General features: G+C 38.4%; 1 protein-coding gene across 1 annotated transcript in view; it reads right to left on the bottom strand.

Annotated features, from left to right (window-relative positions):
• Positions 1–14,768, bottom strand: part of LOC110840797 (uncharacterized) — an 89,109-nt gene that overhangs the window by 21,948 nt on the left and 52,393 nt on the right. Inside the window, exons 2-3 of the mRNA XM_022086054.2 lie at positions 11,307–11,369; positions 270–702 (exon numbers count right to left, since the gene is read on the bottom strand). Of these exons, the coding sequence (XP_021941746.1) occupies positions 270–702; positions 11,307–11,369 (496 nt within the window). The remainder of the gene's footprint in view (positions 1–269; positions 703–11,306; positions 11,370–14,768) is intronic.

Here is a 14,768-nt window from a genome sequence, read left to right as displayed (position 1 = left end):
GCGAACTCGTCTAAAAATTCTTGTTACTGATGTTAATTTCACTATTTCTAAACAGTACAAAATAACATTAACTGATGGCAATAATTATCGCATGAATATCGAATACCTTCCATTGAGGAATTTCAACTTGTATGCCACCAAGAGATAAAAAAAAAGGCTACGTATCTTTTGAGACCTCATGATGGAGACGGCATACGCCTCTGAGACATCGGCAGAATTGTACAACCCAGAAGACCCCATAATCGATTAACACAAAAATACACACTTACCGGACAGGGAAGATGATCCAGACGTCATGGAATACAATGACGCCGAATTTGGTACCGAGCCATGACTGCCCATGGAGTACTGAGACGCCGAGTTGGGAACCACCCACGTCTTGCCCACGGAGTAGCTAGACGCAGAACCAGGAACAACCCACTTACTCGTCCCCATGGTATACGTAGAAGCCGAGTTTGGAACCACCCAAGATTTGCTGCCCACAGAGTAATGCGACGCCGACGTCGGTAGGAGGACGCCCCCTGCCGTGACGCCGTTCTGCTTTAGCCGGAGGATCTTCGCGCGACAAATGACGCAACGGAGGGGCAACAGACGCTGGGACACTGCCATCTGGATCGTCTTCACGAAGCACTTCCGGCAAACGACGCGATGACCGCAAGGAGAAGTCTGCATCGTCGCTTTGGCGTTCACGCATATCACGCACTGAAACCACAAAGAGGTTCAGGTTACATGGCTACTAAATACAATGAATTTTTCTGGGGCTACCAGCCGTGTCAGGTGGCTGAAAGGCGAAAAACCACCAACGTTTCGAGAACCATCTTCGTCCTCGTACTCAGAGTACACCAACGTTTCGAGAACCATCTTCGTCCTCGTACTCAGAGTACACCAACGTTTCGAGAACCATCTTCGTCCTCGTACTCAGAGTACACCAACGTTTCGAGAACCATCTTCGTCCTCGTACTCAGAGTACACAAACGTTTCGAGAACCATCTTCGTCCTCGTACTCAGAGTACACAAACGTTTCGAGAACCATCTTCGTCCTCGTACTCAGAATACATCAATGTTTCGAGAACCATCTTCGTGCTCGTATTAAGGGTACTTCTAGAAAACGTCGGTGTTTTCGCCTTTCAACCACCTGACACAGCTGGTAGCCCCAGAAAAATTCATTATATTTAGTCGCCGTGAAAGCTTCAGATCATACGCGGTGTTTACCGAAGTGTGGTAAGCAAAAGGGTAGAAAATATATTATTAAAAAGTGTCCCACAGTCCTCTCTGCTATCAGATAAACTCTGACAAAGAAAATCGAACAAATTCATCGATACAGATAAAGCTCTTAAGTTTCTGTACATTTATTTTAGTTTTCCTCTTAGCATTTTTAGTGCGAACCAAAGCCTTAATCCCAAGCGCTTGTGAGGGGCAAACACATTTTTTAAGTTTTTGGAACGCTGTGGTAAATATATTAAATCTGAGGTCATCACAGCGGTGAAGATTGGTTGTGACGACGAGTTGTCTTGCAGGCGTATACCAACATCTTGGACGAACATATGGAATGAAGTGAGAATCAGGTAGCATCCGAAAAGTTGGCATCTACCTTCAAATCCACAACGCAGAAGACCAAAATTGGTGTAGCAGAACTCATTTGGCGTTGAAGAAATGCCAATACCTAACCTCACAAAACTGAGTCTCGGCTATGAAGCCATCTATTACCTAGTTTCTGAACAGCAGGTTATCGTAGTACGCCATTACGCCAATAGATGGTGTGGTTGACGTGGCTGTACCTAATTCCAATATGTCCTGTGTTTTACGATAAAATCTTAAAACGTCTGTAGAGAAAATACCGCCATCACGAAGGAGACGAGGGACAGATAAAATTTTAGTTTCGTGTGTTTCAATATTTTGACAGCAAATAAAACTTAGATAGCAGACGACCTTTTCACAATGAACTTATCTTTCTTGTATAGATAAAAAGGGGGGGGGAACTGCATGCTTAAAGGTCACAGCAAAATTGTACAACGTTGTAACACGAGCGCGGCGCACCAAAATTTGTCAAAAACTTACGACTACACACCACAAAATTTAACCTCACGAAAAGGGGTTACGAAATTATACATGGCCATTTTCATATATCTACATATCAATCCTTGCTCTGTAAAAATGAATGCATAAGAAAACAAAATATAACACGCGCTGAATAAAACTATCAATGATTAATCTCTGTTTGTGTAAGAAGAATTCTAATTACGAAAGATAAGAGACTCCTTTTTTATAATTATAACATGGGAATATACAATTTCTTATAAAAATTCGTGGCACAACTGAAAACGTGTGGCGAAACCCTTGCACGTTTGGAGTTAAAATTAAGAGCTGATAGCATCTCGACATTCTTACTCCCCAGCTGGGGCTTGCTATGTCAAAAGTAGGCGAGGCCAGGGACCTTTAAATTGCTACTCTGCTGTATCATTTCCCCCCCTTTCGTTTTATTTCATCTTCAGTGACGTCATGTAACTAGACTGAACGTACTCATTCAATTATAAGTTATTCAGCTAGTCAGTTACATAGTTCGTCGATAAATTATTCAAGCCAATTCATAACTCAAGTCAGTTACATCCCTGATGTGAACAAGTTTCTTTTTCTCAGACGGGACGTTTGCCTTTGGGGAAAAGGAGACAAATTATACAAGGCTTGTTTTGTGGCAGGAGTTGATTCGTTACAGAGAAGACTGCAGTTGACTACCCCAAGGAACCCCCACCACGCAACTATGTGTCAGTTTTATTCGTAAGAGTCCGTCTTCGCGAAGCGTGTAACGTGAACGCATAATGAAGATGTTACATCCGTCTGCGTGTTTCCTCGCCAATTTATCAAACAGATATGAATGATATTAATTAGAGGGGAGTGCATGGTAACTAATGTCCTCTCTACTTTAACTAATGCTCGTGTTCGTGGATTCAATGGAACTTATTTTTAAACAAACAGTTCAAATCGAAGTTACTCATCTTCTTAAAAGTGACCCAATCGTGATATAAAAAAGTTAATACAGCCATAAAATATAAATATAATTCATGCCTTTATCCCTCCAACGCCCAATGGTAAGTATGTGTCCCACATGCTTCAAGGATTAATAATGTTTAATTTTGTGTTTATGATCTAAACGATAAATCGATTCGATCTTCCCTATTTAAAATTGTATATTACTGATTTTATTCTCTCGTTCATATCTGATTTTTACACAAGTATTTTCTTGTATTATTTAATTCTACAGCGTTATCGAACTTTATTATTCCCTATAAGCTAATTCTCCATCTACATTAATATAATATCTACTCTGAAACTGAGCCTTCCACATCCTTGTTTCCAAAAATGCTGAAGATAATTCAAAAATAGGACACAACGCCAAGGTTAGGTTAGCCTGAATTTCTTTAATAAATGACGAGCTACTTACAACGGAAGTACTAATTTACATCTTGCACGCAATTTGTTCGCTTTATCTCGTCTGATTAAGTTTGAGTTTAAAAATGTCAGATACAATTTGAAGACAATTTGTTGTAATTATACAAAGTTCAAGTTAGCAAGACGTTGAATCTTGGGTTATGCAAATCAATGTCACGTTCTCTATACGTAATTCCTTTTGAAATTACTTTAAACGGAGGCAACACCTAATTATATTCTTTCACTCTTGTCTCTCCGTGACCCAAACCTGCTGTCTTCATCTTCACCTTTGGGATTATGTCCCACAAGTCCCCGGTTCGAAATTAACAGCAAATTCTGGGAGTCTGTTGTCCATTAGACTGAGATGTATTGATCATTTTCGGGCTATTCGTCAATTTACTGAAGACCTGGGTATATTCTCTCAATTTTACTGAATCTAATCCATCACTGAAATCTTTCAAAACATTTCATTTCTGCGGCTAAAATTCCTCTTACAATTTCCCTTTTCATGTTTGTTGCTTTGTTTATTGACATTTGTTGTTTTAAGAGGATTTACAAAATGCAAAGGTTTCTAAGACAGGGTCGACTAGCATGATAATCGCAAATGATAAATTGGAGATGATGTGGAAGTGGTCGTGGACTGTTTTAAAGTACGATTAGAGAATTATCTTGGAATCCGTGAGGAAAATCACAACACCCTCTATAATAACAATCATCTCCCTGATGATGGAGGCAGCAAGGACCTCCGAAACGATGATAAACTTCTACTAGGCTACACGGCGTTACTACCCAGAAGACAAGTCATCTTCGGACTCACCGCCGTTAAAACCTGAAATGTTACAACGGTTTGGAATTCACAACAAATACACGTAAAAAGAACAGAAAGGGAAACGAAGTCTCAAATAAATTTTACGTTCCACGGAGCAGAGAGCATCTTCCAAACCTGTCTGCGATTGTCTCTTTTCCTTTCAACCCCATTGGATCAATAAGGAAGCGGGTTACTGGAACCCTCCCACGCGCCAGTTGAACCTGACGAACGAATTTCGAGGTTCAGTGGTCAGAAATGCTGCTTCGTGTTTTGAAAAGTCGTGGTTAGATCTCGGCCCTGGCGAATTTTCTTCTGAATTCACTCCCAGAACCCCTGTACCAAAACTCGGGACCAACGTCTTCAATCATGCAGTAAACTCCTTGGCTTCCCAAATTTATCATTCGTCATCGTCCGCCACTTTCCAATTCATGCAAATATTTATTATTATTTAGTGTTCTGTCTGACGACAGGTCCATATGAACAGAATCCTTCCATCCTTTTCTCGGACTGGGACCTGTTCATATACGTTCTTGGCAGACGATCCAGAAGTGGTTTGCCATTGCCTTCTTCTGTGTGTGAATGGAGTAATTGTTGGGATGCCACGGAGGAAAACTCCGTGTTGCCTAGACCACGGCCTTGCCCAACACAAGTTATAAATTCGGGCACCGCCGGGAATCGAACCCGAGACCCCAGGATTACAAGGCCAGCGTCCTAACCGCTAGACCACCGTGGTGTGTTTCATGCAAATAATAGATCTGAAAAAGCATCGTTAAAGACTCAAAGCTTTATTTCGAGAATCGCTAATTGAGGCACTCGAGATGTGATTTTGTTATCGGTGCGCGAGGGAAAACGCAAGGGACTATTATAAGCGAAGTCGTGTCGACAAAACAGAAATCCACGTCTGTGATTAAATTCAGAGCACGTATGGACGATGGAACATAGGATTTATGATTTTTCCCCCCTTAAAACATATGTACTTTTAAAAGTCCAATGGTTCTATAGGAAATAAAGTCTATATTAAACATATTTAGTACTTCAAAACAGTGAGAATCACCTGAAGATGCATAATAGTAGTCGAAACATGACGGGTTGGATGTCTGTAATAAACAGTTTACTTGTGGAATTTATGTTGTTCAAACTTCACATATACAGGGTGTGTATAAATTATATTTACAACTTTAAACGTCAATGAAACCTTGGTTAAAAGACGTAGACACGCTGTTTCAGCGTCATCTGTGGAATTTACAACTCGCGTTCTGTAACTCGTGTCGACTTACATGGACCGGGCACAGGCAGCCGGGGTAACCTTTCGACATTTTCATCAGACATCTGTGATAAAAAGAACATCATGACGAGTGAGGTATGTAAAAAGAGAGCGTTAGAAAAATATGCGCATTCCAAATGGGCTATACATTTTTAAACGGGCGACGTTTAGAAGAATTATCATAAACGCCTTTCGTCATCTTAGCTGCATTTCGTCATCTCTTTGCCTTAGAATTTCCACGCGAGTCATTTCCCATCGTCACTGTACCTTCATCTGGTGAACACTTCTCCATAAATTCGTCATGTTTATTCTCAACTATCTGTAGTAAAAGTATTTTTCATAACCGAGAGAAAGAAACATTCTGATAACGCTAATTATATTTTAAACAGACACGTACGTAACAGAAAAAAATATTTGTATTGCCTAATGGTCGGCAATTTCTAGTCTAAGTTATCGGTAAAATGTTCAGCATACGAGGTGCGATCGGAAAGTTTCAAGACTGCGCCTATAAAAACCCGTACACTTATCTCAGGTATTAAATTCATCCATCACCCTCGAAGTACTTCCCCTGGGAGTGAGCACAACGATCCCAGCGCCGCTGCCAAGCCTGGAAGCATCCCTGGAAATCTTTCTTTGTCAGCCTGTCAAGCACCATCTGCGATTCTGCCTGAATCTCTTCTATCGTCTCAAATCTCCTTCCCTTTAGCTGAATTTTCATCTTTGGGAAGAGGAAGAAGTCACACGGCGAATAAGGAGGGTGCGGGATGACGGCCATGGTGTTTGAGGTCAAAAACTGCCGAACTTTGAGGGCGGTGTGCGCTGGCGCGTTGTCATGATGCGTCGCATGTGGAGTTCTTCCTTTAGAATCAGCTGACAGGTCCCATAGCCTATCCCAACAATGTCGCACAAGTCGTTGATGGTACGACGTCGATCTTCGTAACATTTTCGGGCGTTGTGCTCGAAGATGGTCGTCCAGAACGCTCGTCATCATCGACAGAGGTTCGGCCATTTTTAAAACGTGAATGCCACACAAAAGTTTGTGCACGACCCATTGCGGACTCCCCAAATGCTTGCTTTAGCATTTCATAGGTTTCCGTAGCCGTTTTGGCGAGTCTTTGGCAAAATTTGATGCACACGCCATTCCGAAATCGCAGGACGGTCGGTGTAATGCACTACCAAAACGCCCGTAACTAAGAAACAAATGCTAATTCGATGATGCCGGCTGGCACACTGATTCACTATGAATGTAGGCCGCACCCCCTAAAGTCAGAAGCTCGTACTACATCCGGTTCGCCCGCTATTGACACAGTCTTTAAACTTTCCGATCGCACCTTGTATATTAACTATAAGTGTCCTTTTCTATCAGCACGGTGTTATGAAACATTCTGACGACATGACAACTTTGTTTGTAACTCAGCTGATAAGTGGGGGTAGAACTTAGAGTCATCAGTAGTCTAACTTTGTACCACCACAGTTATTTTGCTTTCAGTATACTGTTTATAGAGTGGCAACAAAGTTCTAAAGAATAAACTTTCATCTATTCGTACAGAATATACTTCACAAAGTAGTACTTTATAATCTTAACACCAGATCGTATTGTTACCCTGTAACACGCCCGAAACATTAGTGCTTATAAGTCACAGAGCGTCTTCATTTCCTTCTGTAGAAAAACCTGTCACTTAGAAGCGGATACACGTCAGAGGAAATTGCATTGGCTTGACGCAAGGCATCGTTATGTATGAAATTCTTTCCAGTATGCAAAGCGGTTTTGTACACAATATCAGTACGCTGTTGGCTGTAGATAGCAGGGATGCACACTCTTCTCTTTGTGTAAAAAGTTCTGCGTAGCGTTTGTCAGCCAATGGAATAACTTTCGCTACGTTTCTATGCAAATCTGTATAGTGTGTACGAAAAATTCTAGATCCAATACAAAGATTTACTTTTATCAGCGTGAAAATAATTATGGCATTATTAGAAAGTCTTGCGAATTTAATTAAATATAATTATAACCAGTTGATCTTTTTAATGGTGAAGTGTAGTGTTTTCTTCGCGGTACGGACTGGATTCTTAAATATTATTTATTGTTAGAAAAGTTTTGAAGGAAATTTCGGTAGGAGTTTCCGAAATTGTCGTAGAGAATGTGAGTGGAGACAGAATGAATTCATGCACAATTTTAGCCGGAAAATCTCCACAGTAGAGATCGCTTGGGGACGGTGGGTTCAATAATATCAGAAGTTATTTCAAACAACAACGGGAGATAAAGATATCAATTGGATTAGCCGGATCAAGATTAAAACCATATAGCGGGTTTTTCTTTTATAAAACAGTAATTAACTTCAGAAGTCTGCAATACAAGAAATTTCTTGAATATTTAAACAAAGATGAAGACATTGTACCGGTGGTTACGCAATTTTAGAATGACGACGGACATGTCTGCTTTAAGACTGGAGGCTTCTGGGCAATTCGAAGAACACGGCTCAGTAGTCCGAAATTCCCGGTACTTGTAACAAATTACACGAACGCGCCAATGAACATTGTGGAAAAATATGAATCTATTTCATTTGCATATTAAAATACAACCCAGTTAGAAGCTGAGCTGGATACAAGCCACAGACAATGAAATCAGAAAAAGAAACTGGCACCGCTTTTGGACACTCGAAGAGAGATGGAGTGTTCCAGCTGATTAATAATTACCATGATGAAGACGGAAAAGCGTTGAAAAGAATATTTGGGGTAAGAGAGAGGAATGACAGTAAGTTAACAAAAGGATATGGAAAATTTTATAACTGCTTCATATAATATTCTCTAGCCGATTAAATCAAGGATTGGCGGGGATTGTAGAATTTATGGAGGGGGTAGGTGAAGTTAATAGAACATCTTAATCACATAGCCAAACGCAAGAGACTACTTTAGGGATTTAGACACAGATGGGAAGATTATATTAAAGTGGATAGGAAAATAAAAAGGTGTGGTTATCGATTCAAAAAAGACGATAGCAAAATTAGTGGAAATGTCATGTTTCATGGGGATATAAGGAGGAATATGGGAGGAGAGTTTTGTTAAGCAGTTATTGCGAAAACTATTTCCCCCTCTCCTTCCTAACTCCCTTCCCCTCATGCGCAACCTAGCGGCCACGCAGATAATGAAACAGCAGAGATTAGAAATGAAAATGTCCCGCTCGTGCTGTGACTATTATGAGAGTGGAAGTAATGAACAGACGAGCTAGTGAACCAAATTCACTGTAATTTTGTTTGCACAACTGCCAGAGAGTTATGGAAATGAATTTCTGAAGGCTGCAACGCATAAACTGAGATACGACGGCCAACTCAAACAAGAACTCGAATTGGGAACAGGGAAATACGGTTTCATGGTTAAATGGCCGACAAGTATCGAACTATTTCTGTTAACCAGCTCCGTTATTGACGTAATGAAAGGTATGTCATTGAGAGTAATTTTAAATTCACTTTTAATTAACCTATTGCATGTCATGACACATCGGGCCTAGGGTAAACGAATAGGTGAATTCGGAATTATTATTATTATTTAGTGTTCTGTCTGACGACAGGTCCATATGAACAGGATCCTTCCATCCTTTTCTCGGACTGGGACCTGTTCATATAAGTTCTTGGCAGATGATCCAGAAGTGGTTTGCCATTGCCTTCTTCTGTGTGTGAATGGAGTAATTGTTTGGATGCCACGGAGGAAAACTCCGTGTTGCCTAGACCACGGCCTTGCCCAACACAAGTTGTAAATTCGGGCACCGCCGGGAATCGAACCCGAGACCCCAGGATTACAAGGCCAGCGTTCTAACCGCTAGACCACCTCATGTTATTATTATTTAGTGTTCTGTCTGACGACAGGTCCATATGAACAGCATCCTTCCATCCTTTTCTCGGACTGGGACCTGTTCATATACGTTCTTGGCAGATGATCCAGAAGTGGTTTGCCATTGCCTTCTTCTGTGTGTGAATGGAGTAATTGTTGGGATGCCACGGAGGAAAACTCCGTGTTGCCTAGACCACGGCCTTGCCCAACACAAGTTATAAATTCGGGCACCGCCGGCAATCGAACCCGAGACCCCAGGATTACAAGGCCAGCGTTCTAACCGCTAGACCACCGTGGCTGAATTCGGAATAAGGAATTATAAATGAGACGCGAATAAAGACCTAATGATTTGTTGCTATGAGAATGCAAGCAAAACTTAACTAATTTGATTGAAATTGTTGACTCTGAGATGATCCAAACGAGTAAGTCTCTTCACTGAACTCAATCTACGATTCCAATAAATATTTCTTTAGAATACAATAAAGAAAACAATTAAATTCACTGTTCGTTGATTGTTATTGAATTTGGCGAGAAGTCAAAACTGTATGGCTGAATGAATAAACAGACATTAACCAAGGCTTCACTTATTAGATACATCCAAATAAAATTATATACACACGCGCATGTGTACATAAAAGCTTGTTTAATATACGCTTCGAAGTCTTATTGCAACACAACACTGTATTAACGGACTGAAACATATATTATTTCAAAGCAGCTTTTGTCAAGACTTTACGAATACATCCATACATACATATATACATAATACTGAGCGTCACATGTGTTATATAGACCTACTAACACGATGCTGTTAATTCTTGAAAAATACATAGAATTATCAGTCCATTATTTCTGTCTCCAATTTTGTAAACTGATATAATACATAATTGTGGATTAAAGGGAACTCGTCCTTTGGTTCTGTGACTTGTCTGATTTGATTTTTAACAAAATTCTGCTTATATTTTGAGTTGAATAAATGCCAGTTAACGAGGACTGTAGTTCAGTGGTCCCTGCCACATCAACCTTCAACATACGTAATCTCGATGTGATAAAACATTTCTGCACGTTGAAGTTTTACTGACAGCTGTACGATCTAAAACTTAATCATGGCGGTACAAAAAGGCTTATGATTTATTTCTGTTTATCACCGTTGCTAATGAGCTCAGAGTCCTGACATAAAATGTAACAAGGCCTAAAGAACCTGGCAGAAAAGGAATCTTATTTTCTTTTTTTAAATAAATCGGCCCTGTCCCTAGAATAGTGTGTGAGAAGTAATGTCAATTTTCCATTACTTTAAGGACACTGTTTAAAGCGGAATCGTAGAAGAAATGAAATAATTAACAGAAAATAATCTGTTTATATATTTATCGATTTATCTTAGCATTTGTATGAAAGTAATATTTCTGTTGCAGACGGAAAAGAATTAAGCTCGACTGATGAAAGGAAGTTAGAAAAAAACAAACACGTGATTGAATAAGTATTGGCGTATAAATATATGAATTAATAAATAAAATAAAAATAATATGAAAGTAACGGAAAGATTACGTTAAAATGTGTACTGCTCTGTAATAAAACAAATGTACATTTTTGTAGCACGGCTGTGATGCTAACTACCAGGACACAAATTCATAAATAAAAGTCCCATAAAATATGAAATTTTTGTTTATCTAAAATGAAACACCTATATTAAAGAATAATTTGTCTGAAAGGGAAAATATCCTATTTATCTTGATTTTTTTTTTACGATAAAATTTTACTGGGTTTCTTAACTTTTGACATGTTAAAATTGTATTTCATTTTGAAATATGTCCTGTTTCTCTGGTGTAATTATTAACGTCTATTCCTAAGTTCGAATTTTTATGTACATTATGTCTTCGGGGTACGTATAAATGAAGTCAGCCCTAAAGTTATTCTAAATTAGGATTCAAATTTGTATCAACCAATCAAATTACGCTTGTTGAGTCTAATAGAAACGAAACTGACCTCGTCTTCTTGCGAAGTTGCGAGCTCCGGTTCGTTCTCTTCCAGTTTGGAAAGTAGTTTATCCTGTAACGAAAGAGACGTACAAAATCAGATAAATACAATAATGACGGATCATTCGGGCACCGGACGCTGTGACGTCCTTTGGAGTCACTGAAGAAGCTACACAGATTTTATACAACGTAGAATCTAGAAACAGCTATCATTTTGTGTGTTCAGAAGACGGCCGGATCATTCGTGTTAACCGTGTCAGCCCGGCTAACACTCTGAAAAAAAAAGTAAAATAAAAAATATTCTGTCTCATTTTCCTTCAATGGTAGTCCATACATTGGAAAACAGCAAAATCTATCATGTAAAATTCGTCGTTGAACTCCCGTCCTATTTTTTCCCCTCGTCATTCCGTCCCGAATAGCATGACCTAAGTTAACACTTCCTAATTCCGCCACTAGATGACAGTTGCTTACATCAACACAAAATGGTGGGCATGTTATTAAGGAATATACATCTGACCGTCTAATACACTTCATAGTATTTTGACGTTGATTTAATAGACAATCCTACTGTATCAAAATACAATAAGACAGCTTCCAATCATGTCATTACATTCATTTTCATAGTATTTATATTATTATTCAGATCAACATAACCTAAAACAACCCAGAAGTCAGCCATCTTCAACATAACCTAACAAACTATTACAGTATCCTTAAATAACGTAACAAGACGTGAACTATTACATTCTGTAGTCATGAATCTTTGAGTTATACATATTATTGTGTGTGTGTGGGCGTATCCTTCCCTCCGTTGTGATAATTACTGTAAATAGTTAAACGTTTGTCTTTCGTTTCAATGCTCGTGTTGTCTAAAAGTGTTAAGAGAAAATTACGCTAATTAATTGCAGGAGTCAGGTTCCCGGAAGGATGGAGATAGCACAGGGTAATTTATTGGTACAAACGGAACTTTGAATCCAGAGAAAGAACAGCGCGTAAGAAAATAGAAGGCGCTGGGTTTACAAAGAAAGAAAAGAGATCATAAAATATATGAATAGTGACAGTGTTACTGTAATTGTTTTATAAAAAAATTTCGACATTGTCTAGTCCTTGCCCAATAATTGTTCTTACTCTAAATTTCTATATTTGTTTAAATCTTGTCAGTCTAATCACAATAAAATTCTTATTAAATATTAAAATATTGCTATAATTAACATTTAAATATTTAAAATATATTAAAATGATGTTTTCTATCGAAATGTTCGATTTACAATTAGATCATCACTTTTTTACACGACATGTTTCAGTTCTAAAAGAACCATCTTCAGGTGTATAAAATTATATAAACTTAAATATAATTTATTAAATGCAACTTTTAGTCAGATGTTTATCACATATCAAAATGATGTTTTCTTCCAGATTTTTATTGTATTTTAATATCGTATTCGAAGTTGTTCTGTATATATAAGAAATTATATTTAAGTTTAAGTTTATATAATTCATACACCTGAAGATAGTTCATTTAGAACTGAAACATGTCGTGTGAAAAATGATGTTCTAATTGTAAATCGAAAATTTCGATAGAAAACATCATTGTAATATATTTTAAATATTTAAATGTTAATTATAGCAATATTTTAATATTTAATAGGAATTTTATTGTGATTAGACTGACAAGATTTAAACAAATATATATTTATCACAATATGACGCAACTTTATCATCTCTAAATTTCTAGTTAACCTATCCTTACGATGTAACATTTACAGATTGGAGGTTTAGGTCCACTGCCATATTAATCACGTGACGATTGTTCCCAGGAATAACGGAAATTCCCTCATGAATTTCAAACGCCTCCGCTGTTTGACGATGCCTCAAATAACGTCAGGCATGTTGCCAGTTGTATTTTTATTTTCGAACACTGACGATGTATTCTGCCTTTAGCCATACGGGTGTGCACTTTGACAGCTGTAACATTGTAACCACACGCTTCGACGAATGGAACTCAAATTATAGAGATTGTAACAGTGCTAGTGTTACGTCTGAGTTGGGGCTTGCTACGTCATACGTAGTCGGCGAAGGGGATATTGAAATCGCGGGCTATATTAAATTATACTGACGTAACATGGTCCATCTTTAGGAAATCAAATACAAAACCTTTGGAGTTTTCACAAGATAAGAAATCTACACATAACATAGTAGTTCTGGCAAGTAGGACGTTACTGTTTATCAAATGTAATAAAAATTTAAATGTGTCTACAAAATTTTAGTAAAACTCTTTATTATCAAATTTAATGTAAATATATTTTGTCGTTTTCGAATTGTTAAATGCAAACAAACGGGCAGACAGGAAGGCAGATAGACTCTACCAAGCTTTTGTCCGGGCACCACAGAATAAATAGACTGTACAGTGGATTTATTCTGTGTACCGACAGTTTTTAAAAGGACAGAGTAAAACACTCGAAAGATTATTCTGCCTTTGCATAAAGAAAAATGAACAGTTTCGAAAAACGAGTAAACGCTCGAGACGGTGATGCATCAGCCATCTTTTCACAATCGATACGACTGCACCTCGAATTGATTGTAATTTTGTTATCGGAGAAAACGCTGCCGTATTCCGATACGATGACAAATGAGGATCGTTAGAGCAAGAGAGAGATTCAATGAGGATGGGAAGCATTCCCAGAAGAGACAGGCTTACCAACTGAACTCAAATTATTATATCAATATTTAGAATCTATGACGAGCTTGCAACGTTGCTGATTTCATACCTAGAAGTCCTTAGTTCGTAACCTAGTGATTTAATATCTGGCAGTCCTCTGTTCGATGCTAAGGATAAATATAAGGGGAAAAAAGGTTTGGGCACGTAAGTGACAGATGAAACAGGCTTGTCTTCGCCTAGAATTGTGAACCTCTGTTTTTCTGGACATGCATAATGTGCTAATGTAGAACAGTGTATATAGCCTATTAGTTATGTAACCTCTTCTGTGTGACGCTGAAACCTTGACAATGGAGGTCAAATGAAAATACAGAAATTTACTAGAATAAATTTTTAAAATGGACTGCATACAATTGAAGTAAGTACAAGATACAATGCACGGACAAAGACGAAAGCAGAATTGACCAATATTTTAAACCAGAGAAATAAACTCGGTATACCATCGTACAGACAGGAGGATAATATTAAAACGGAACTTAGGGACGTACGTTGGGGTGGAATGGATTCATCTGGATAGGAACCGGTGCAGATCCCTTGTGTACTTCGACGCGAAGCGGCCATATTACCCTGCAAGCTGATAATCATTTCAAAATGTGGCGACACTGCTGGCTTTTGAGACCGGATTTAAATATACCACGGATTTGTAGTCACAGGCATGACAACATGAAGTTTTGATGTCAAGTCAGTATTAATCTGACATAACTAAAATCACAAGTTCTTTGTTCTGCAATTTAAATATAAAAGTGAAACAAAAAT

The sequence above is a fragment of the Zootermopsis nevadensis genome, unplaced genomic scaffold (genome assembly GCF_977971745.1).
Source record: "Zootermopsis nevadensis isolate Lab colony 2312 unplaced genomic scaffold, Znev_1.0 Znev_ptg000050l, whole genome shotgun sequence".
NCBI classification, from domain to species: Eukaryota; Metazoa; Arthropoda; class Insecta; order Blattodea; family Termopsidae; genus Zootermopsis; species Zootermopsis nevadensis.
This window is presented reverse-complemented; position numbering and strand designations above follow the sequence as displayed.